This window comes from Diabrotica undecimpunctata, chromosome 6, assembly GCF_040954645.1.
Source record: "Diabrotica undecimpunctata isolate CICGRU chromosome 6, icDiaUnde3, whole genome shotgun sequence".
Taxonomy (NCBI): Eukaryota; Metazoa; Arthropoda; class Insecta; order Coleoptera; family Chrysomelidae; genus Diabrotica; species Diabrotica undecimpunctata.
Window position 1 is genome coordinate 145,854,143 of NC_092808.1, and position 27,449 is coordinate 145,881,591.

The 27,449-nt window shown below is 31.9% G+C and overlaps 2 protein-coding genes across 2 annotated transcripts; both read left to right on the plus strand.

Moving 5' to 3' along the window:
• The first annotated feature begins 1,321 nt into the window (after positions 1-1,321).
• On the plus strand, positions 1,322-9,029 carry LOC140444055 (putative gustatory receptor 28b). Its single transcript, XM_072535664.1, has 4 exons — positions 1,322-1,683; positions 1,769-1,834; positions 6,658-6,747; positions 8,903-9,029. Exons 1-4 carry the CDS (start codon positions 1,372-1,374, stop codon positions 8,963-8,965), a joined length of 531 nt encoding a protein of 176 aa, XP_072391765.1. The 5' UTR covers positions 1,322-1,371; the 3' UTR covers positions 8,966-9,029.
• Positions 9,030-14,272: 5,243 nt separating this feature from the next.
• LOC140444051 (luciferin 4-monooxygenase-like) lies at positions 14,273-27,368 on the plus strand. Its single transcript, XM_072535660.1, has 6 exons — positions 14,273-14,510; positions 18,757-19,289; positions 21,694-22,038; positions 24,475-24,832; positions 26,690-26,855; positions 27,178-27,368. Exons 1-6 carry the CDS (start codon positions 14,388-14,390, stop codon positions 27,318-27,320), a joined length of 1,668 nt encoding a protein of 555 aa, XP_072391761.1. The 5' UTR covers positions 14,273-14,387; the 3' UTR covers positions 27,321-27,368.
• The last annotated feature ends 81 nt before the right edge of the window (positions 27,369-27,449 follow it).

A 27,449-nucleotide genomic window follows, 5' to 3' on the forward strand; every position in this document is an offset into this window, starting at 1 on the left:
TTCTTCCTAAGAACTGTGTAATAGTAATGGATAATGCAAGTTATCACTCCAGACTTATAGAAGGACTGCCCACAACCAAGTGGTTAAAAAAAGACTTGCAGAATTGGCTGAGTTCAAAAAATATTACGTACCATCCCGGATCTATAAGAAAGGAACTTTATTCGTTGTGTGCCCTTCATAAAGAAAAAGTTAAAAAATACGAAATTGATGAAATTGCCAAAAATCGTGGAATGACAGTACTTAGATCCCCACCATATCATTGTGAATTAAACCCGATTGAACTGGTATGGGCACAGATAAAGAGTGAAGTTTCAAGAAAAAATACCACTTTTAAAATTCATGATGTTAAACAGTTGTTTTTGGAGGCCGTAAATAATGTAAAACCTGAAAACTGGGAAAAGGCAGTAAATCACACTATTAAAGAAGAGGAAAAAATGTGGAAGCTGGACAATATTACTGATAAAATAATCGAGCCAGTTATTATAAATCTTGGTTCTGAAAGTTCATCTTCTGAATCTGATTTGGATTTGTAACAAGTAGCTGTAAGTTTTATATTAATATTTTTATTCATCTATTTAACATACCTTAGACGGTTTTAAAAACTCTTTTTCTCTTTTGTAATTTTTAAAAATTAAAAAAAATGTGAATTTTTTAAAACCCTTTTTAATGTAGGCCAGTCAGTTCTAATATAGTGTGTGATAAAAGAGGTCACTTTTGTTTACATACACATAACACTTTATAACACTGAAATAATTCATTTATTTTTTACAATTATTCAAAGTAATTTTTCAATTAATCTTGAGCACGCCCATGGAGTGGTCGGAGCTACCAGTTAAAATTATGCTAATTACTCTCTCGTTCATAAAAATAAACTATAATTAATAGCATTAATTATCAGCCATTTATCTAATTTAAGACTTTTTGAATTCATAAACTTTACGATTACCAAGAGGTTTAAAAAAAAGGTCTCATATTTGGATCCATTATTCTAATAGATATCTCCGCTTACCTGGTCCACTGATAATAAAGTTATCAGAATTTAATCCCAAATCGGCCATCGTGCATGGTTTTGACTACATCTAGATTTATATCCTATTTTTGAAGATGTCCATCCCTCAAAAAAAGTAAACTTTAAATAAAAATATTTATTTTTCAGCATACGCAGTGACCTTTTTTTTGTTAAGATTTGTGTCAGAGATCTACATCACCGCTGATTTCAGAACGATAAAGGTACTTATTTCAGACGACCCAATATTTCGTTATATAGTCTGCTTAGTAATCTCAATCAAGTCATGGGAACAGTGTATATTTGTATCTTGCATCTATTTGTTAAGACAAAGATTTACTTTAATAAACAATGAAGTGAGGAAAATGACGCTGCCTTCCAGGGACAACGTTGCACTCCCATCCGTAGTCAAATTGAAAAACATTAGGAAGTTACACTTCCAGCTGTGTGCCATTGCTAAAGATATCAATTCTCACTTTTCCCTTCAGTTGTTGCTGATTATTGGTGTCACCTTCGTAGAATTTGTTAACCATGTTCATAAGTTTATTGGAAGTCTTACTGATGATACCGATAGTAGTTCAATCTTTAACTATAACACACTACTGCTAGTGATTCTACCGTTGAAAATCTGGGATGTCATTGCCGTTTGCGTCCTGTGCAGTTATACAAAATATGAGGTAATAATAAACCTAAACTTCGCTTTCTTCGCTATTTCTATATATATTAAGATATAAGTTTTTATTCTCTTTATAAAACTTTTAGGTAAATCTTACTGGAGATATTTTATTTAATATTCAAAACAAATATGATTTAACTATATCAAAAGAGGTAAGTTGCCGAGAATTTTGTTAATACCTTTTTGTAGATCATCTCACTATTCCTTATTTTTTCTACTTCTCTCTCTTTTTCCCGCTTTCCCCTATATTATTTAATTATTATAATTAATTTATTTCACATTGATGGTGGGTTGTTGGTATTTACAGTTTCTGTTAAGAGTTTTCACTCTTCTTTATATTTATTACTAATTAAGCAATGGTCTATTCTTCTTCTTATTGCCAGCGGTCGCCTAAAAAAGTGGTGAAGATGAGGAAAGCTTGCCGGTGCCAAAAGGAGTTTTGGTACCTACTTCGCGCCCAAATCTCATTAAAAATTCGTTAAAAAAAATGTATAGAGTTTAGGGCCCTAATAACTTGAAAACAGTTTTTTAAGGCACTTATACTAGATACGATTCGTTCTGCTTGCCTGGGGTATTTTAGTTCTGAACCTTGACATTTCATTGAGGGTGTTTTGGCGATTAAAACACCACGCCTGCTAAAACGGGTTGGTGAGTTTCGATTCAGCCGCCCACTCTGAGTCAGATGCTGATTGCAGCCGACCACTCTGAATCAGACGCAGATGTTTAAAATACTGGTTGGTCGACCATATAAAAGAACATCTCTTTTATCTTCATTTTTCCAATGCCTAAACGGAGTCTCTAATATATTACACACCAAGTCATTAATTTAGCCATCATTTAATATGGTCTTCTGCAGGTCATCATGCAGGGTAGAGTCGATGGCAAAAAAGGAATAGATAGAAAGAGGAAATCATGGCTGCGAATTATTCGAGACTGGACAAACATGACTGTAGACGAATTATTCCACGGTGCAAAAGACAGAGAAACTTTAAGAAATGTGGTCGCCAACCTCCGTTAATGGAGACGGCATAGGAAGAAGAAGAAGAAGTCAGTAATTGGATTCATGTCTGTCTAAAATTATTTTTGTCCAAACGAAATCCACGAGAACACTTTATATCCGAATTCCGAAACAAACCACCGAAAAATGTATTAATAAAGTGCACTAAACAAATAAAATTAATACTGTGACTAAACTAAACTAATAAATACTATACTATACGAAATGAATACGAATACGAATACTGAGAGAAATTTCCGAAAAATACGAATACCAAATACACATCCAACAGTGGGTGAAGACGGATAATATATTTTTAGACGGAACTGCACTCACCAGTTTTCTCAGCTATCACTAAGAATAGGCTGACGTCACGTTGCCATGGCAACCGTGAACGCTTATGCAGATGGATTTCGCATTTCAAAAATGATATTCACCTATTCCTGAATCGTACACGGCTAGTGACACAGATCAGGACTTGACTGTCAAGTACGTACCGCTAGTAAAGCTAGTTGTCTTTTTTAATTTTTAGATTAATTAAATGAGAATAAGTAATTGATTTCAGAATTTAGATATAATAATGTTGCTTTCATTTTTTATTTATTTGTCTCAATTTAATTATATTTTGTTGGTGAACCTCACCTTCACCTACTTCACCTGGCCGACCGCCGCTGCTTATTGCGCCGTCTACTTTCGAAGGATGGCGATCCAAATGGCAATTGGAGCTTTAGAAACTGCTGGACGTAAGATTTCTGTGGATACACTTTACCTTCCAATATGATTTGGAGTAATTCATATTTTTCACCTCTCAACACATGACCCAAGTATTAAATTTTCCTCTTCTATTTCGTTCTTTTTGTTTACTCATGCGCCGAAGAAGCTCACCGTTGATAACTTTTTGTACCCACGGAATTCTCAGCATCCGACTGTATACATACATTTCAAAGGCATCTATTTTTCTTTTCTGTTTCAGAGTCCATTGTTCAACTTTCACAGCCATACAGCAAAACAGAGAAACCGTAACATCTGATCATTCGAAATCTGAGCTCTAGTCTAAGGCTAAAAAATGTTTTGAACACCTTGAAACCTCGTCTAATGCTTTTCTGAATATAGATTCCGAATACAGATTAAATAATAGCGGTGATAAGACGCAACCTTGTTGTATTCTCGTCGGATGTTGTGTACTCTACTTCAATTGTTGCCCTTTGGTGCTAAAATAGTTTTTGAGATAATTTGCAAGTCTTGTTCGTCAATTCCAGTTGTTCTCAGAATTTCGATCATCTTTTGATTGTTTTTGGACCTTTTTCATTTATTAGATTATCCGTGGATGGTGGAGAACAAGGTCAAAACATCGTCAAAAAGTGTCTGAATGTATTCTTTTCATCTCTCTAGTTTGTCTTCTGTATCTATAACTATCTCGTTATTATTATTTCTTAATATTGTTTCTTGTCTCTTTCTGTGTCTACCTGTCATTTCTTTCACTTTTTTATGAACATTAAAGGTGTCGTATCTTTCCTGAAGTTGTTCAATTTCTAGGCATTGGGTTGACATTCAGTTTTCTTTAGCTTCTCTGCACTATTTTCTAATGATTTTATTATTGTATTGACTCGTTTGTATTATATTGGGTTTGTTTTATGTTTTCGTCTTACGTCCATGAGGTCCATGATCTCTTGCGTTATCGATTCTTGTTTTCTGTTGTTTTTCGTGGACCCGATGTCGTCTTCTTGTATCTCTGTTATTTTCGTTTTTAGAGCAGTGCATGTTACTTCAACCTCTGTCTGTACCAAGTTGTACCAATGGTCTATTAAGAATTACTAATAATGATAAATTAAAATATTTACGATGGCTCCTTCGATAGCCCTGGTTAGAAAAACGAACTTTAATTCAAAGTTACAAAAAAATTCAAATTATAAATGGTTGCAATAAAAAATCAACAGATTATATAGGTTTAAGGTAAACTCGAGTTGGACTTACCGGTCATTCAGTGGTGTTTCTATACTCTTTTGCAAAACGAACAAACTTTTAGGTGTGAATTGGTCAACTGTCTACTTGCATCTGTATATTTTATCGACTCCCACACTTTGGGTAGCGAACTCCATTATCTGACCGATGCTACAGGAATCAAAGGGTTAACATTAAGTAGAAATATATCGATTAGTTCACACAATCATATTTGAATTTAAACAATATTATTATAACTTGAATTCTTCTCAATTAGAGTTGAATTGATCTACCTTTTAAAATCACATATGTTTATGTATATCGAAAATTTTATTTAGTACAATTTGTTGGAGTGAAAATAAAGTTGCTAAGAATGAAAGTATCGAAATTTCGTGGAGAAGGCAAATCAATACGGACTGGTGATTAACAATCAGAAAACAAAGTATATGGCAATGGGACAGGATTGAATAGTATAATTAAAGACTGGCATTAATAGGAAAAGTAACTAGTGAGTAGGGAAAGTAAACTAACGATAGACTTTGAGATCCCACCTAAGTTAGTTAAGTGGACCCCAACTCTTTAATTTTGCCTTGGAAAATGCAATGAGACAATTAAATATTAGAATGAATGAAACTATTTTTAATAGATCGACGGAAATTCTCGCATTCGCATGAGAGACATGGTGCAGTGTTTTACAAGGCTTACGGACGCGGCAAGTGAATTAGGACTTGTGGTAAACGGGGAAAAAACCAGAGAATTCAAATTAACAACCATACCTTTGAGCAAGTCAAAGAATGCACATATTTTGGATCGCTAGTAAACGCAACAAATACGACAAGCGGCGAAATAAAAAGACGCATAGCATTAGCAAACAGAACTGTTCACGGTCTCCAGAAACATTTAAAAAATAAAAATATAAAACGTGCAGTAAAGCTCAATATATACAAGACCTTAATAAAACCGGTTTTGATATATGTGGCTGAAACTTGGACCTTATTTCAAAATGATGAAAGTTTTCTTGGTATTTTTGAGAGAAACATTCTTAGAAAGATTTTTGGGGCCGTAAATGAAAATGGGCTATGGCGTCGAAGATATAACTTTGAACTATATCAGCTATACTCCGATCCAGATATTGTGAAATATCTGGATCGATGTTCAAAATATTGTGAAAGTGCAGAGGCTTAGATGGGCTGGACACATTGCTAGGATGTCAGATCACGAATACACGAAGAGATTAACATTCCCTCCACCTTCTAAGGGTCAGAAGATGGAGGGAAGTTGCCAGGAATCGACAGGAGTGGCGACTTCTTTGTGAGCAGGCCAAGATCCACAACAGATTGTCGAGCCACTTATGATCATGATGAACTAGTAGTGCTTCAACAAGATTAGAGATTTACCAACAAATAAGAGAAAAAAGTAAAGGAATTATGAAGCGAATCAAGAGAGGAAACAGGGCTGTTTTGTTTCACCTGGTCAGACTAGCAGAGGGAATATGGGCCAAGCACTTATTGCTAAAACTAGAAAGGAAGGAGATAATATACTTAAATTTAGAGCAGACACCTTTTTGTTTGATACTTTTATCGTTTATATTTTTTGAAACCATTGACAAAATCAACCCCCTTCTTTTTTTATTACCGTCGCCTCAATGACATTTGGCTATGGCAGCTACACATTCTTCGCTGTTTTGGGTTTTTATCATCAGCTTTTGATAGTCTCCTTTAAAGTCTTAAAACTTGATTTATAACGTGGTCGATCCATGAGATGTTTAACATGTTACAAGATATCCATATATCAAAGCCATTCAGCCTCAAACTTTGTGTCGAGACCACCTAACCAAGACTTAAGTAGTGAGAAATTGTTGCAATTTTTAAGAAAGCGTTCTTGGTTTTTGGTTTTTTATATTCACATTAAGATCTTAATGTTCATCTGCTCTCACTACTTTATTTAACATAGTTTTCTGTGTTGACCTGCATCTATCTAAATTAATTGTATTTATTAATTAAAACCTAATTTTCGTTATTATTACTATTATTACAGATTCAAATTTTTTCAAGGCAAATTTTACAGTGGAAGTTTAAATTTACTGCTTTCGATTTTATTGATGTTGATACTAGTCTTATCTATGAGGTAAGAACTTTTATTTAAAATAGTATATTACTTTATGAGGCGGAGAAGCATGACTTTTCTTGACGCGCCCGATATTACGGGCAAGTCAAGAAAAGTCGCTTCTTTGCCGAATAAAGTATACTATTTTTTCTTCAAACGTAGCAATTTTCAACCATAAATAGTACAATTCATACGCTATTTTTACTCGAAATTAACTGTGACAACTATCAAAGTCGTCTAGATGTTAGAAATTAAAATAATTAAGTCGTCGGTGGGATTTGCGTCTGGTTACAGTTGTTTGACAGGTGTTTGCAATTATTAAAGACAGCTTATTGTTGTTGCAACCGCAAGCGCAAATTTAGTGCGAAAATGGAAAACATAAACGAAATAAGAAATAAGAACGATAAATGAAAAAATTTTAAACCCTCATGATTCGCCAACATCGGGAATGATTGCTGAAAGTTGTTCTCGACCATCAGTATCATCAACAATTACCAATGCGTATCAAGAGTCGGGAACATTTTTGCACGGTTTCAATTTTGAAAATGCCTCATTAACTAATTGTACTTTTAATATTGCTATAAATAAAAATGATGTTTAATTGTTGTTAATGACATTTGTATTGTTGCTTTGTGACATGTTTCATATTGTTGCCATGACAACATTTTTCTCTCCGCCGTAAAGAAATGGGAAAAAAAAACTGCTGCCGGCGGAGACATCAAACTTTGACAGGATCAAGTTAGATAAGTAATGTCATCATTATTTGTCGTTTGAAGAAAAAGTATTTTATTTTATTAATTATCTAATAAAGCAAATAATAACATAAACTTTACTATTTTTGCTATTTTTTTTATTATGAAGATAATAAATTATTATTTACTCACAATTAGAAATAATCCTTTAGGTCATTTCTTCCGGGAGTATTTTTTAATTAAAACAGAATTATCCATTATTTTTAAGATGTGTACATGGTGGAACCTACGCTAATCATTCAATCACAAGATCAGTACAGCAGTATAGAAAAAGATAAAAAATATTACAGATATTTGATCGTTTTTAGTCAGACGGGGGACATAAATCCGCTCTATTTTTTTAATAAACAAAGGCCAAATCACAAGAATGTAGTTTTTTACCTGTAGTTTTATTCTTTATTATATTAGGAGCAATTTTTGTATGAAGAAAGTGTTGCGTTATGAAGAGGTTATTTTAAATGTTCACAAAGTTTAAATCCGTAACATAATAACAGGTTGATAATAGGGATATTATGTGTCCAAAATGTCCTAAGTGTGCATAATTTCAAAGAGATCAGTTTGTTAGTTAAGGAATCATTGTTAATTGTTTATACCAGACATCAAAAGTTTAAACACTTATTTCTGAAGAAAGAGCAACTATATTCTTAAATATTAAATTTACAAAAAAGTGTAGAAAATAAATTCTTTTTGCCAAAAATATCTTTAAATTAACCGTTACAAAAATTGATGATTTTTTGCTAATAGACAAATAGAATTACCATTTGTAAATGTTAAGAGTTCACGTTTTCACAGATTATCAATGCACACCTATATTTTATGATGAAATAGAAAAGTATGCAATGTATGTAATCTAAAATAAAATTACCCTTTTAAGGACTCTACCAAGGGTAAGTGGCGGTGGAAGAAATTTGGAGCTCGTCAGATTTTGAGATTGGAACTTTAAATTGAAGCGCGCTGAAAAATTTGCAATATCTCCGGTTCTAAATATCATAAAATCTTCATTCTTTTTTAAACTTGGGGCACTCAACGAAATATTACCAACCAGATAATTTTCATTTCTCTGAAAAATCGGAAAATGTCGAAAAATTCAGAATTTATATTTTTTATACTTACTGTGATTATTGCAAACATTAAAAATAGTGAAAAAAAAATGATACAGGTAAAAAGTACATTTTCGAATTTTGGTCTTAGTTTATAAAGAAATAGGACCGATCTGACAATACCTCGATACGTATTTTTCGTCTATGTCTTCCCCATAAGCTATCAGATACCTGTAATTAATTTTACCGTGAAATCGATTATTTTTTCATTTCTAGACTGGGTTGCAGATAAAAATAAGAATATGACTGTACTATCAACTAAAATATTTTAGTATTTTTATTGATTTTTAAATCATCTGTATTAATTCTACCACTTTTTTTTAGATAATTGCCACAGCTGCTACATACTTGACAATTATAATTCAGTTTGACTCCAAAATATTATAGAAACATATCCAAAGGAGAATTATTTATTTGCAAGGGAGGTTAAATTATTAGTACACAAATGGAGCCCATCTAGGAAAATCTTCTTACATATATATATACATATATATATATATATATATATATATATATATATATATATATATATATATATATATATATTTATATATATATATATATATATATATATATATATATATATATATATATATATAAACAGTGTAGGTAAAACTTTATGGTCGGTATGGTAAAATTTAACAGGATATCTAACGCAGATATAAAATCATATTTTCAGCGAACAGACAAAGGTAACAATCATATTTCCCCTTGGTCTCCCCTCCACATTTCTTATTGCTGCCCATTGCCCAGTAGTAAGACGATTAGTTCCGATTAGTTTCGATTAGTTCCGATTAGTTCCGATCTGAGATCTCTGGTTCCGATCCTAAGAAACTAGAGGTGGGTCGTTGACATTTTTATCGGAACCGTTTTTCGTAAACTGTAACTAGTTGATTGTTTATCAGTAGTTTCAAATAAACTAGTACACAAAAAACACATTGGCTATTATATTGAAAGAAACTAACGAAGGATATATTTATTATAACTCAAAAAATAAATTAAACAATACAAATAGTACTTACATTTACATGACACATTATTAAATCGCGAATCGTCTAAATTGACATTTAAAAACATACGTTTTTCCACTTTTCTTGTTGTTTCTTCTTTTGTTTAAAATTAAACCAGATTTTGAACATGTGTTCACAATGAACAGATTTTGTTACAATACTACAATATTTTATGAATATAGTGGTTAAGTTAGGATATACATGGCGATGGTTTTTCCACCACTGTAATGGACAGTTCCAATCACCGTTCGAAATTTTTTGTGGGTAATATCATCAGACAAATACATGTCGACTTCTTTTATATCTCTAGATACAGGTGTATGTTTAGATGAGTCATGTCTAATGAATTCATCAAAAATACACCATGGACTTAAGTCATCTTTATCAGTTTCTTTTTCTTGTACTGGTTGATTTTCACTAGTACAATCTTCTTTTTCTTTTTTTTATAGAAGTAACCAGCTTCTTAACTCTTTCTTTTGTTTTTTTTTTAACTAGGTATTCTGATTAATGAATGAGTTTCGATTTACGATTGATCTGCATTTTCGATTTCAAATCTTTATTGATAGTTGGTCAAAGGATTTATTTATTGTAAATATTCAATTATGAATTATTTTTCTTAGTCAAAATTATTGACCTAGTATAAGAATAATATTTTATTTTCAAAAAATGCGCATTTGTAGAAGATGCAGCTTTTATGGTCCACTTTCTGAATATTGCAATGATTGAAACTTCTCCTGACGCATTTCTGTCCGTTTCGACTACTTCTACTACAAGTACTGACATACTGCCACCGCGACCCAAGCGTCAAAAGGTGATGGATACTTCCATTAATAAAAATATTAGTTTAGAACAAAAGAAACAAATAGATATGGATTTAATAAACCTATGCAAAGACTCGTTTCATCCGTTTTCCATAGTTGAAGAACGAGCTTTTAAAAAGTTTGCAGGGTGGATTCCTGGATATAAACCACCAACAAGAAAAACTTGTTCATTACGTCAGGCTCATTACTTCAGGAATGTTATACCAAAACTAAGCAAATTATTAGATCACAAGTTGTTAAAGAAGCAGAAAATATCTGTATTACTACTGACCTTTGGACATATGGAGTAACTGAGTTACATCGCATTAACAGGACAATATTTAACCGAAAATTTAGAATTTAAAACGAGTTTATTAGGCTGCTCCCATTTTTCTGGAAACCATAATTCAGAAAAGATCGCTTTTGAAATTAGTGAAATTATTAATAAATTAGTGAAATAATTATTTGACTAATTTCAAATTTCCAATCCAAGACGTGGAAACTAGGTAGAACTTCACCTATTACATGTTAAAAAGAATGACCGAGTTAGAAGAGGCAATCCGTTCCACTTTTGTATTAGTTAATACAGACTTAGACTTGGACCAAATCTAAATAATGAAGACTGGATTATTTGTTTTCAATTTTCCCAAATTTTACGGCCTTAAGAAATAACAAGTACAATGAGTGGCCAAAAATACTTGAAGGGTAGTTCAGTGATTGTTATGGTACGCTGCCTTCAAGAATCTTGCAATAAAATTTTAGCAAACGGTAACCTTACATCCATAGTATCCGACGTAGTACAATTACTAATATGGGGTTTAGCAAAAAGTATTGTAAATGTGAACACATGTTCAAAATCTGGTTTTAATTTTAAATAAAAGAAGAACACGGTTAACAAGAAGTAAAGTAGAAAAACTTACGTTTTTAAATGTCAATTTAGACGATTCGCGATTTAATAATAACGTGTAATGTAAATGTAAGTACGATTTACTATTTGTATTGTTTAGTTTATTTTTCAAGTTATAATAAATATATCCTTGATTAGTTTCTTTCACTTCAATAAATATACACATAAACGATAATAGCCATTATGTTTGTTTATGTAGGTACTCTCTTACTTGAAACTACTGTTAAACAATCATAGTGATTGTTTACGAAAATCGGTTTAGTTGCGTTAAGAGCGTAGGCGCAAAATTTCAGGCCAATGCTTTTTAAATGTATTCATTTTTTTTAATCCTGAGAAAACTAACAAATATTTTTGAAAAATTTAAACGCAGAATGAAAGGTGACATTATTGCCGAGGGCCGAAATAAACAAAAAGTTTTTTTGAATGAGATACTTAAAATTCAAAATCACACTAAATTTTCTCTTTTTTCGCCCCTGTAACTTATTAAAATAAACATTATAGAAGTTTTCAGAGACTTTCGGCCCTCGGTAATAATGTATTCTTTCATTCTGCGTTTAAATTTTTCAAAAATATTTATTAGTTTTCTCAGGATTCGAAAAAAAAAGAATGCCCACCTCTACTCGTTCGTTACCTGTGTTCTACTTTGATTCGGTGCTTTGACTACGCGACATGAGACGTTGCCAAATAATTTCGTATGAAGGTTTTTTATTGTGGTTTGATATTTCAATTTATTATTTTTATTGCGAATAAGGCACAACGTGACTTTAAAATAAGCTTATTTTGATGTTTAGATTTCCAATTCGGAAATCGTACTTAAAATACGAAACATTAATAAATTTTATTACAGGTCAAATAAAACCAATAAGTTTGGCAATGTTGATCTTCTCCTCTTTTCTTAGTTCCACTAATACTATTTCGACGATATAATGGGCTGACCTAATATACCTCTCTCTTTTTAAATAGGTGTTTCTCACTCCATCTCACGTAAGATACATACCGACCATAAAGTTTTACCTACACTGTATATATATATATATATATATATATATATATATATATATATATATATATATATATATATATATATATATATATATATATATATATATATATATTTATGTATATATATATATATACATATATATATATATATATATATACCGTGTCTGTAAATATAATGTCGTCATTCTTAAATGCAATGTCGCGTTTTTGACGAATTTCTTCATTTTTAATAAGCTGTTCTCACTAATTAAGATCATTAGGGTCTGAAACAAATAATTTGCAAGATACGCTACTAAGGTTTGACTTTACTTTTAATGTTCAAACTATAACTTTTATTGTATTTGACATTATCTTAAACGTTGAATAAATTCGTGTTGAACTTTGTTTCTGATTTTGTAAGAAATTTTGTTTATTTCATTTCTAATTCTTTCTTTTAAGTCTTCAATACCTCTCTGTTTCGTTGGGGACATTTAAAAAACAATATTTTTTAGATTTCCTTAAATAAAATAATCCATGGGATTTAGGTCTAATTAGCTTGCAGGCCGTTCAATCTGTCTACGTCTACAAATCTACCTTTTAGGAAAATTGTAATCAACATATCTACGAAAAAAAAAATCATAATGAGTCGGCGCACCATCCTGTAGAAACCATCACGTACAGGATTAATTGTATAGGGAAAAACGTTTATTAAAGCTGGCACGAGATACCAAAGTCAGACGTCAGACCTAAACTATTGATACAGTCGCTAAACGAAATTGGTCTCGATAATAAAGACTTGACAATGATTCAACAACTATATTGAAATCAAAACACTTATAAATTAATTTTTCTAATTGACGTAACGCGATAAATCGAATTATTCTGTAAATAATACAACACTATCTGTCCTATTCAATGACTACGGAACTTCAAACAAGACAATGACATACTAAATACCCACTACGATGTAACATTGAAATTGATGGGAAAATAATAAAGCAGGAAGCAAGGTTTTTATGTCTGGGAATATATATAACTAGTTACGGAGATGTTGAAGAAGAAGTACCACAACAAAGCTTAAAAGCAAGTAAAGCGGCGGGATCTCTTAATGACACAATCTGGAAAAACAAACACCTAAGACAAGGCACAAAAACAAGAATCTATAAAGCAGCAATTAGACATATATTAACATACACGGCGGAGACAAGACCATACACATCTAAAACGAGATGACTACTAGAAACAATAGAGATGAAAATACTTCGACGAATATTAGGGAAAAGTCTGTTGGATAGAAAGAGAAGCGAAAACATAAGAAGAGCACGCAATACAGAAGACATAACTGGATAGGTGACAAAACGGAAACAGGAGTGGAACGAACACATTAGTAGAATGACAGAGAATAGGTAGTACGAATAGCACGAGATAAGTCACCAAATGGACGAAGAAGTATTGGCAGACCAAGAAAAAGATGGTGCGATAATTTAAACAATTTAGGAGGCTAATATTGAAAAAGAAACAGGCTTTAAAGCCTACATACAAGAAGAAAGAAGGAGAAGTATAATAGACCCTTCGGAAATTAATAAATACAGTACAGTACCCATTAATATTATATTCGGAGCAAATTCTCTGTGCCTGCTTTACATTTTTTTCTCTTGTAAATCTGCCTTAACGGAATCCAGTTTGACAATAATTGTCTATAAAACTTTTTTTGTGCATAATTCGCCAATTTCAAGTAAGACTATTACTAACTCTATAAATCTCACAGTATTCCTTTTCCTTTTTTTATTTAAAGACTACACTTTTTTACATTGGTAATTAAAGATTTTATAAAAGTATAATGAATATTTGCATAAAAATTTCCACCCATCTAATATTTAAACAAAATATTTATATTTTCGAGATAATTATATGATACCTGCTTTTGTATAATATATTTTAAACCTGGTCTCTTAACGTTATCTGGCATATCATTGTAATTTTGTTGATTTCAAAGTTCATTACAGTCGCCGAGCAGAATAACATTCATAGTAAGTAGCACAGCTCACAGCTTATAAACAACTTGACTTCATTTATCATTTGATTTTGAGTGCATTAAACAAAATTGAAAAATGGTTACCGAAGACGATAATTTCATCATTTATGGTCCACAACCGAGTGAACCCTTACCTAAGGACTGTTTAGGCAAATTTGTGTTAAATAATTTAATAAACAATCCTACAAATGAGGTTATGGTAAGTTTATTTTTTGTTTTGTTATATACATAATATTGTTAAGATAAATAAATTATAGAGCAGGGTCGTATTTTGCGTGTGGGTATTTCTTTTAAAATTTCAATTTAAACTGTTAAAGTTTTAAATTTTTTATTCCAAATGTGACGGTGTGCCATATTAATCCATCAACGTCCAAGTTATTTTTTTAATTTCAAAATTTGATTATTGGATTAATAAATAAATATATAATTTAAAAAAATAATAAATATGATTTTTTCAGTATTTAATTAAATATAAAAATGATTATTGTTGAATTCTGCACTTGATCTTAATTTGTTAAAAATATCATTAAAGTTCATTTGAAATATTTCATTTAATATTGTATGTTTGTTAAAAATAAAATAAATATTATATAAAAAATATATATTTTATAATTAATATCTATAAATATAGTTTATTAAATAATAAATAATAAAAATTTAATGATAATAATAGTATTTTAAGTGAATAATTAACTATATAACTTATTATTTATTGAATCCTACTGGCTGACTTCGCGTTACCGTATACACAGGTAAGCGGTCCCCCACTCTTTGCGCTCTATCTTAAGAAGGGTTGAAGGTACATAAAAGTACTTGAGACAAAAATTGAAGAGAATTTTCCATTCTACAATTTTTCTTACCACCTTAAATGTCATAAAGTGTAAGGGAAACGAGATATTTGCAGAAAACTCATTTTCGTGACCTTTGACCTTAAATATCTTAAGTCGCGGACACGTGATTATATGAGACTTTTGAGGTAAGTTTTATACCATCAAAATAAAGACGTATGCAAATTTTCAGCTTATTATCTTTCATTCCAAGGTTGCATCCTTATTTTACCGGACTAAAAAACAGTTATGGGAATTAAAATATGATATTTACACATATTAAATGATAATTTTTACACAATATTAAACTACATTTTCCAACACATACCTATGTTTCGTCTGTAAATTCTTTAAATGTTGATCTCTCCTATCTTCATACTGTACTTCTTGTACTAAGTCCTATTAATTAATAGGAGTCTGGCTAATAATGAGTTAAGGGCATTAGTCTTAATTATTAAGCTTAATTTTCAGTATTTACTATGTTTAACGAGAATTAACCACAATTTAATTTAATTTAATCATTTAATAATCCAATCGATATTTCATAAAATAACTGAGGATGTCTTCACCAGTATGTACTTACTTAAATGTTTTCTTTTTCGAATCCTCTTATAATTTTCTACACAAGTGTGTTCCTCCCTCAAAAATTTCAACATCACTCCTGAGACTGAGAAAGTTAAACATCATCTTCAAGACCTTATCCAGCTTATCCATTATGGAGTGGAGTGGGACTCGAAGGGAAAAGTGCAAATTGTTGTCTGGTATGTGAATGGATTATAAGACAACATGAGCAGACAAAAATTTGTAAATATGTTTTCAAATAGACCGACACCAGCATGATCGACAATTCAGTCAATTGTACGTAATTTTTTAAATTGTGGATCAGTGTTCGTAGACGACTGGGACGTTTTAGTTTGTGCAACAATTGAGCAAAATCCTATCCAATCGGAGATATTTTTGACCTACAAGATCACCCGATCTTGTACCTTGTGATTTTTTTATGTAGGGATAAATCAAGTACAAACTAAAATATAGAATTGAGGATTAAAGACCCAATAATCTCCAAGAATCAAGAAAAAAGATCTCTGTTTTTTGAAGATTTTTTTGTTTTGATTTTTACTTTATATTCGAAAGTACGACATTGTTTTTTTTTAATAAGATTTTTATGTTTTACTTTAAACACTTTTAATAAGAACTGACATAAATTTTTAGTGATTCAAAGCAAACGATATTTGCATAATTTCAAATTTGAATATTTAATTATTGAAAAAAAAAACAGATCTGTGATTCGAACTCTCAGCATTCGCATGGAAGTATGATAGAGAAAGTACGGGTATTGCCGCCCACTTAAGCAATTTATTGAATTGAACAAAAACTGTAAGTCTTGACTCAAAATGTCAACTGTCAAAATGCAGGCACATCATCGACTTACACTCGGGCTGAATTATCAGACCATGCCGGTAATTGCGCCTAGTGATGGTATAATACCGCCCAGAGCTTACATTATATGAAAATAAAACACCAAATAATTATATACTCACAAACAACATCTATATATATATATATATATATATATATATATATATATATATATATATATATATATATATATATATATACAGTAAAACCTCCGTTAACCGAAATAATTGGGGGGGAGGCCGTTTCGGATAACAACAATTTCGGTTAAAAATAACATTGTTTTTTATAATATTCTTGATCAAAGTATTGGTATTAAAAAATACTATGAGTTGATTTCGTAATGTTTTCTAATAAGTAAATCCAAAATAAAGTAATAAAATTAAGGAAAATGAACAAGTTTAACATGCTTTTTTTAAAGAAATCTGCTATTTTTTTTGCGTTTTCGTTTGACAACGATGTTTCTCTCTCCCTCAATCGTTAATTTGCAGAACGTCATGAGTTTGCCTCATTCAATTGTTCGAAGAAACGTAAAGCAATCTGAAAAGGACAAAACTTTATGTAATGATAACAAAAATTAAGAATCTAGTCGTGTCCCTAACAAATTAGGCCTACTGTATAAAATTCTTTCCTCTAAAGCATTGAAAATCTCGTCGACGGTCTTGTGCTGCCTGTTGCCTCTTGGGTCGTCATCTTCGTCATCTGATATGCTCAGGTTGTCTTGATAAAGAACCATATCAATGATGTCCTGGTCGATGAATTCACGTTCTGAGTCATCAGCTGCTAACCAGTCACGTATCTCTTCTTAGTTAATTTCTTCATGTCCCGGCAAATTTTTAATGAAAGGTTTAATTTCTTCTGTCGTTTTCTTACCATTTTTTTCTTCAGGATCGTCAATCAAAATCTTATCAAAAAGTTTGTTCCAGCATTTTTCCAAACTTGAAAATTTGATCTTGGCCCACGACTTAGCTCACCAGTAAAAATGTTTTATTGTTAAAGATTTGAGAATTTCGGGAACACTTTTGAATTAATTCGTCTCCTGTAATAACATATGTCTTAAGGATGCTTCTCTATAATGTCTCTTGAATGTCTCTATGACTCCCTGGTCTAACGGCTGGATTAAGCTTGTGATATTCGGTGGCAAAAATCTGACAATTGTCACCATTTTGTAGATTTTGAGGGTGAGGGCGCATTGTCAACAAGCAACAATGCTTTAATGAGAAGGTTTTTTGATTTTAAAAAGGATTTTACACTTGAGACGAATTCATTTTCAAACCATTCTAAAAATAAAGTGGTCGACATCCATGAACTTTTTTGGCTTCTATACCTTAAAATACCTTTTCGGAAATATCTTTTAGAGCTCTTGGTTTTTGTGATTTCCCAACACACATAGACATCAATTAGTGAGTGAAATTAACGGAATTGTTTACGTTTTGCGACAAACATTTACTTTTTATTGACGAAATTATTGAAACTGTCAGCCGTTTCGGTTAAACGATGTTTCGGTTAAAAAGGTTTCGGTTATGGGAGGTTTTACTGTATATATATATATATATATATATATATATATATATATATATATATATATATATATATATATATATATATATATATATTATATATAAAAAAAAAACATATTCAACAAAATACTTAAGTAAAAAAACTAACCGAAGGAGGATTTCCTGGCTGAGCAACCAACGAGAATGGTATAGTTGAAGCTCAGTGGACCTTTTTACAGCAGCTGCAAATAAAATACGGATAGCTGTGATGATAACCAACTTCCGATAGGAGAAGGAACCACAAGGAGAAAAAGAGTAACATCGAATTTGAGGAGATTTAATTAATATGTTCCCAATATTAAAATTTAACTTCGCAAACATGAAAAGTATGTTATACTGGACAGTAATAATCGGCTTAAGCTTAAAAAGGAAACATATTTAACAAAAACCAAAAAATATTTTCTCTCCAATCGGGCGATGTACATATGGAATAGCTTTCCAGTTGGTATTAAAGTGTTTCATCTATCAATATCTTCGAGAAGAGGCTAGATTACTTCTTGTTCCATACCTGAACATTTAATTGAACATTGTTTTCATTTATATTGTATATTAAAATGGCTATTTGGGTTTTTTCAAATTTATTATCCAATAATTTTTTTTTGTTTTTGTATGTGATACGACTAATCTGGTTTTTGTATTTTAGCTAAACGTACAATCCGGACAATCCATTTCATATTCACAAATTCTTCAAGAATCCTGCAATTTGGCTGAATCTTTGCGAAAATATGGTTGCACGCAAGACACCATCATAGGACTGTGCAGTGAGAACCATCTCAAATTTTTTGTACCTTTGTTAGCAGCAACTTGCTTGGGGTCTGTAATAGTACCTATTAACCCCGCTTACGTTCACGATGAACTCAGACACGTTTTGAATCTGACACAGCCAAAAATTTTATTTTGTTCAAAACTAACGCTTCCAAAATTTAATAAAGACGAATATAATTTTATAGAAAAAATAATCTGTATAGATTCAGATGTGCCTAATGTTGAAACCGCTGAAAAATTTGTCGCTAAACAACTTAATGGAAAGTCGGTTGATCCTAAAAGATTCGAAATGTTTAGTGGGAACCCAGAGACTCATTTAACGGCCATTATGACCTCGTCCGGGACTACAGGATTGCCCAAAGGAGTTATGTTGACGGATCACAATTTTGAAGCTAGAATTTTACAGTTTCGGTAACTATTCATTTACAAAATTATGTATACATTTAAATGCACAATTCGAGGACTTATTTGTTACTTGAAATTTAAATTATTATGTTCTTATTATTTACTAGCACCACTGTCGGTATACTATCCACTACTTCAAAGTTTTCAACAAAACATTTTAATTAAATATAAGGTTGAATGCTCGAATAAATGAACTTTGATCAGATAAAAGGCATATATCGAGCACAGTTTAATTTAATCTTGCCCAAGTAGTTTCGATCCCTAGATCATCTTCAGGGGCATTTCGTCAATTGAAGATGATCTAGGGATCGAAAGTACTTGGGCAAGATTAAATTAAACTGTGCTCGATATATGCCTTTTATCTGATCAAAGTTTAAAACATTTTGAATTTAAAACCAACATAAAGTTGTATTTCTTTATATACAAATTCAAGATCATCATCATACACAGGAGAGATACACTAGATGAACAATATTAATAATTAAAAAATGATTTAGCAGTTAAAAAAGTTTTTTTGTCAACAACATTACTAGAAAATCTTTCTTCAATCGAGTTTCCTTCACATGGCCCATCAACAACTTTTAAGCAAACACCTTCTCTCCGAAGATCTTGCGAGAAGGCGATATACAATAATTGTCCATATCCAAAAACGTTCTTTGTCAAATAAATCTCAACGTACGACAATGTCTAACCTTGATCTTGTTCTGTTTGTCTTGAGTCATTGATTACCTTATCGAAAGCTACTTTAACAGGAAGCTGATGATGACGAAGCTGAAATGGAAGCTCTATTTCTGATGGATACGAACTCATAACAATAATTAAACACCAGTAGCGCACCTAGAATTTATCTTTGGGGTAGGGGGGTTTTGGTTGGTCACCGAAATTTTTCTTATGATGCTACCTCCATTTTAAGCCCTTAAAATGTATGAGTAACAGTGTCGGAATAGGGCCGGGGGGGGGGGGTTTAACCCCCAAAACCCTCCCTGGGTGCGGCACTGCGTAACACAGTTCTGTTCTTTTGTTTAAGTTTATGTGTAATAACCATTCCAACTTTGAGCTCCACTCTATACAGTCTATAGAATAATTCACTTACGTCCGATATCACTTCTATGTATCACATTTTGTAGTAGGTATTTTATAGATATTTATATATACCGGGTGGTCCAATAAGCCGATCTCTCGGCTATATATCAGAAACTATTTATGTTATAACTTTAGGAGAAACAATTCCTTAGTAAAAGTGGCCAAGAGAAATCGCTGGAAATAACTTTCAAGTTTCTGGGTTAACCGCTAGGGCGCGTAACCTGTGAAGAAAAATTTGAAAACCAGTTTTTTGGGAAATATGCCCTATTATACCAAGTGTTAAATAAGTAAACTAGAAAGAGGCCTACAGAGTTACGCACAAAGGTGTTCAAGTAATTTTTTTATTTTTTCAAATAAAGGGTGGGGGAGAGTGGGGAAATTAACCGATTTTAATGAAATTAGTGTCATTAGAAAGAGTGCGGATGATTTAATTTACATATACTATAAAACAATTGCATTTAGTTTTAATTTTCATGGGTAGAGGGTACTTTCGAATAGAAAAAATTAAAATTTGTTTTTCTTTAAAATGTTTAATGGAAACACCTATTTATTGTAAATTATAATGGAACTGGATTAAATTTGTAACAAAATGGCTCAAACCGCATGTTGATAGGTTCTGTCGAACTCGAGATATGAATAAAAACGCGTAAACATAAGTAAGTATAGTATTGACTCACCCTGTATTATAAATTAAATTAAAAAATAAGTCAGTAGGTACTTTCAAATTTTTTTATAGCAGAAGAATCTTAATATTGATACCTATTTTGATGATTGTTATTTCATATGATTAAAAATAATTTTTTCGAAACTAAGTAGGCTACGACAATGAATTTGACGGGGAGTTCGTATTATTTATTTATTGACAGCAGTCAAAACATTGTTAAGAAGTGTTATATTATGAAGTGTCATTCCCGTGCATCGCCAGTGCCGAAAACAAAAATATCGTTTGGGATTAATTCCATGCCCGGAAAACGCCAATGTTTAAATATACTCAGAAGAGTACATTATTGTTTTTTTTTGCTGGGCACTGTCATAACACCAATTGGACACGTCACGGTTATGTATAAATCGACCTTTAATCGACCTTACGTGGAATGTACGACACTACTTACTATAGACTTGTTTCTAAAAAAAAAAATAGAAGTTATATGTGGATATTTTGATGTGGAAAATTTATCTGAAGAATATTTTGGCTCATATTATTTGTAATTCAGTTCTCAAAAGTCATCTGTTTGACGATGATTAACATTATTAAAGATTTTGATTATTTTGCTATTTTTAAAATCTATTTAATTATTTTAAACTACTCAATATCATTTCTTTTTAGTGACTCCGTCTATAAAGGAGCATATGCACTAGTGGATGGGAAATATACAACGACATCCAAAGGAACTTTTGGAATAATGCCATTTTATCACGGAGCTGGCATAGTTTTGGCTCTGGCTTGTATAGCTCAACAAACCAAAATGTTAGTTATTAGCAGATTTGATGAAGATGTCTTCTACAAAACAATTCAGGACTACCAAATTGAAAGCATAGGGTTACCACCGCCTGTAGTTGTTTTATTGGCCAAATCTCCAAAAGTAGACAAATACGATTTATCTAGTATAAAGATAATTGGAAGTGGAGCTGCTCCTCTAAATAAAGAAACTGAATTTATCCTCAAGAAAAGGTATGTTTTCTATGCAAATTTAACGGTTTATCTCTACGGTAGTGATATTTCCAGTATTGATAAGTGCCTACAGGCATCATCATCCAACTGGATGTCAAGCATCGAAAATAATTTGGATTCGTGATTTGGACGATCTCAATTACTACTCCATATTCTTCTTAAGCTGTAATATTTGTTATATTTTTGAGAGAAATATGGATATTTCTTCCTTGTTACATCTAGAATATCGTCCGATCTGCACCTTTCGTAGTGGTCGATGAGCTCTGGAATAATTTGAATAACTTAAAGTGTTATTCAAATGAGCTAACTCTTTATTTTATATAACTAATTATATTTTATAGAAAGTTTCTACTATGTGTAGACTTTTTTCTTTGTCCATTGTGTTCATTTGTTGAAGTTCAATATTTCCTCGACTTGTCATTATTCTACGTTCTTCCATTTTGTGTTTCGCTTCGTTCCTCATTTTTCTTCTCTTTATGTGTGGGGCAGACCATTTCTTGGACTTGTGTTAATGTATCTACTATTTCTTCGTTTAGGTTTTTTATGTTCATTGTTGTTTTGTAGTAAAGTGCTATTAATATATTTTTCAAGTTTAAGTCTGCCCATTGTATCATTTTAGTATATAATCTTCTATTACTTTTGACGACCATTCGTGTTTTGGTTTCGCTTGCTGGTCCATTACTATTAATACTTAGGCCACCTGATGAGAGGACAAAAGTACACATTCCTACAAAATATAATGCAAGGAAAAATCCAAGGACGCAGAAATCCACGCGGTAGAAGAATGTCCTGGATGAGAAATTTAAGAGAGTGGTTTGGCTGTACCACTAACGAATTATTCAAAACAAACAAAACACTCAAAGAAGAAGAATCTGGTCTATTTTTCCTATTTCTTCTTTTAAAACGTTTGATATATTTTCATTTATTGTCTTACACATTTATTTTATTTGCATTCAGTTATATTTTACACATTGTTGTATTGTATACGTCTATTAATCTTCATCTTAATGTCTTCATTCTAGAGGGGAGTCTACTACTGTAATATTCTAATTCTGTTTTTCTAATTTCCCATCTTTTGATACACTATCTTCATTTCTGATCAAGTGCGATTGAAATCCTTTTCTGGCTCTTAGTTTTGTCTATGCCTCTGTAAAAATGTAGATAATCGCTTATCTGTTCATTTCCTCTTTCTTTTTTTAGTTTCCGTAAGAAACTAAAAAGGTAAGATATTACATTAATTGTTATTTACAATTTGCAAAAATATCCATATATAAATTGTACGAAAATGCAGTTAGTTGTGTAAAAATTGGAACCAGAACCTGAAATGAATTTAAAGTCACTAAAGGCCTAAAGCAAGGATGCTGTTTGTCACCGACACTCTTTAAAATATACGCCCAAGAAGCATTGAGGAATTGGAGAAATAAATGTAGATTTATGGGCATCGAAGTGGGACAAGAAACTCTGTATACATTGTTGTTTGCAGATGATCAGGTGGTGGTTGCAACCGATGAGGAAGATATAAATTATATGAATCGAAAATTATTTGAGGAATATGCCAAATGGGGGCTTACTGTAAACATAAGCAAAACAGAATATTTAAAAATTGGAGGAAATACCACAGATCTGAGGCTTGAAAACGCAGTCATAAAAGGCTGCAACCAGTATAAATATCTAGGAAGCATCATATCAGCAGATGGCAGAGTTAAGATAGATGTACAAAACCGAATAACCCAAGGGAAAAAATGCATCCGAATACTGAATTCATTACTGTGGTCTAATAAAATAAAGATGCATACCAAACTTCGCGTATACAGAGCAATTGTAGAACCAATTACCACATATGGTGCCGAATGTTGGACGATGACAAAGAATGAACGAGATAAAGTAGACGTTGTGGAAATGGATTATCTTAGAAGGTCATGTCGAGTATCGAGAATGGAAAGAATCAAGAATGAGGAAATACGAAACCGTACAGGAATTAGAGATACTCTTTCAGATAGAATACAAGGAAGGCAATTACAATGGTATGGTCACGTGATGAGAATGGAGGAGGAGCGGTGGCCAAAGAAAGCCTTAATGTATGTTCCGCCAGAAAGAAGGAAAAGGGGAAGACCACCAAATTCCTGGAGAAGAGAAATTACAAAAACAGCTTAGAAGAGGGAGATTTGAGAGATAGGAAAAGATGGAGGCTGAAATGCGGGAAGCGGCAATCGCCGTAGGACCCCCGTTATATGATGATGATGAAAAATATCCAAATTGTGATGGTTTGCACTGAGTGAAGATATTATTAATAGTTATTTTTTGTATTAAGATTTGTAGCGATTTTCACTGAGAGTTTTCTCTGAACATTTGCAACTGTTGTATTAGAATTACTCTTACTTAGCTTTTAATTAAGTTGATTTAAATTCTGTAACATAAATTAAACATTTTTTTCAGACTACCCAACCTTCAAGCAATTATTCAAGGATATGGTTTAACAGAATATTTGGCAGCATGTCTTGGTATACCTGATGCTGTGGGCAAAGAAGGTTCTACAGGACCTCCTTCAACATTTACCAGTATTAAAATTAGAGACCCAGAAACAGGAAAGTCGCTTGGGCCTCACCAAGTAGGCGAAATTTGTATAAAAGGACCATTGATGATGAAAGGTTATTACAAAAATGAGCAGGCCACAAGAGACAGTTTTACTGCGGATGGATGGCTTAAGTCTGGCGATCTTGGTTATTATGATGAAAATAATTTCATTTTTATAGTTGATAGATTAAAAGAGCTCATCAAATATAAAGGTTTTCAGGTAATTTTTTTACAGATTAACAATTAGAGCATCTGGTTAAATGCTGATAATAGAAGAAGATTTATTATATTATGACCTCACACTATTTGGTTTAAAATTGTTAGCTTTCAGACTAAGGATGAATTCTCCTTCTTGAGCATTGAACAAGAATTACTTTGAGCAGCAGAAGACAATTAAGCGTATTGTACTGATTTTTTACAGCGTAATCATAAGTAATGGAGGTTTTTTTTAGTTTCCTCTAAACTTAGTTTAAAAATGCTTCTTAATATTGGAAATGAGAAACCTTGGATTCGTATTGTATATACAGCTCGTATAAAAGAAATATATAACCAAATGACGATTTTACTATCGAAGATACAATATCAAGGTTATTCTTGGAATATACCTTGGAATATACGACAATTTAAAAGTTATAGCACTTTTAGTAGGCCTCCAGTAAGGATATACTAAATTTTGTTGTTTTCGTTGCGAGTAAGATAGCAGGGACTGGAGTGTTTTTGCCTCCAGTCGCCGGACTCTTGCTCTCAAATAGGTTCTTTTACAACCTGAGCAACGAAATTTCATATTAGTGGCATTTGCTATGTCGATTGTGTCTAAGATTGTTAACACAATCTTAAAAAGACCATAGAACGAGTAAAAATTCACGATTTTGGAAAAGATCAAACTCAAAACAATGGTTTCTAGATACGGCTATTCTAAGAGACCTATCGGTTATTTTCATACATTATCAATATCGATACATTAACTCTCAGCATTAGATTATGGTTGTATGTTTATCCTAAAACATCCATCTAGTATTTTCATTAAATTTTATTTCAGAATATGTAGAAATTTGTGTGCTTCTTTTATCGATTTACAGAAAAACGAGGAAATTTTTTTATTACTGTGAACGCTTCAAATTGTTTTAAATTGTGAAGATTTTAACAATCATATTGTTTATTTGTATATCCACTCTTTTTTACTCATACTCGTAATAAGTAAACAACAGCATATAAAACCGTCTATATATGTAAATAATACCAAACTTGAGCAAGTTGATAAAATCGTTTACCTTGGACAGCAATTAAATTGCAACGCAGAAAGTCACGACGAAATTAGATCTAGGGTAGAGCAGGCTAGAGCTACTTTTAGAAGGATGTCCAAGGTGTTATGTAACAGAGACCTAAAATTGGCATTGAGGATCCGCCTACTTCGCTGCTACGTGTTCTCGGTCTTACTTTATGGTGTCGAGTCCTGGACTGTGAATAAAATCGATCTAAATCGCCTTGAGGCTTTCGAAATGTGGTGCTATAGAAGAATTTTAAAAGTTTCCTGGGTGGAGAAGATTCGAAATTCCACAATACTAGAAAGTCTCAGCAAGACTACTGAGATCATAAAAAGCATCAAGCAGAGAAAACTGGAGTATTTCGGACATGTAATGAGAGGTACCAAATATAGGTTGCTACAAAATATCATGCAAGGAAAAATAGCAGGTAAACGCAGTCCAGGACGAAGAAAAACTTCATGGTTGAAGAAGTTGGCGAGATTGGTGTGGTGTTGATACAAGCATGCTATTTAGGGTGGCAGTGAATAGAATTAAGATAGCTATGATGGTGGCCAACGTTCTGAAAGGACATGGTACATGAAGAAGAAGAAGACTCTTTTTTACTTCCTTGCTTTTAATTTTATCTTCGTATTTTGCATAGTGCATATGAATTTTTCAAGCTATAGTTATAAATATATATTTCTTTGTTTTTAACAGAGTTCTTTCTAGTCATGTTTCTTTGTTTGTTTTGTTCTTGTTTCCTCACACACAGCCATTAATTTAGCATTAATGATCTATGGTGCAGTAAAGCTACAACCATTTTCATATTTTAGGTCGCACCTGCAGAACTAGAAGCACTACTTTTGCACCATCCGAAAGTTCTCGATGTAGGAGTTGTTGGTCTTCCAGATGAGTTAGCGGGAGAACTTCCGGTTGCTCTTGTTGTCAAAAAGCCAGGTGTTGCTGTTACGGAGAAAGAACTTCAAGATTTTGTCGCAGGTGGGTAAAGGGACATACACAGATTAATAAGTATTAGAGAAACTTGACATTAATATCTAAAAATGTAAATGTATGAAATGAGGTTTTTGAATATGCTCTTCCTTACTTCGTTATTTTAAATATAAAGCCCTGTATATTACGAATTTCGAATTAAATTCTCGAGAATTCTCTTAATATCATATACCTTATACCGAGTGTTTTGCGAGATCTGACGAATTTTATTTTAAAACTATATGATTTGACACACTGTATCTTTATAAATAATTAAATTGCTTTATTGTCTAGTTATCATTTTTATATTAGTATTTACATTTTATTGCAGGAAAAGTATCACACCAGAAGAAACTTAGAGGTGGAGTAATATTTATATCAGCTATACCTAAAAATTTAGCAGGAAAAATCCTTCGAAGAGAATTAAGAAAATTGCTAAAAAATCATAAAGTTAGTTGGGAATCTAAACTATAACTATATTTTTGTACCTAATCTCAGTTAAATAAATTTGTTCGTTTTTTATCTGCTGGATCTTTTAAATTATTTCAAAATTCTCCTTTGATGCATGCTCAGGGTTTGCTCCCTGTTTATTCAATCTTTTGA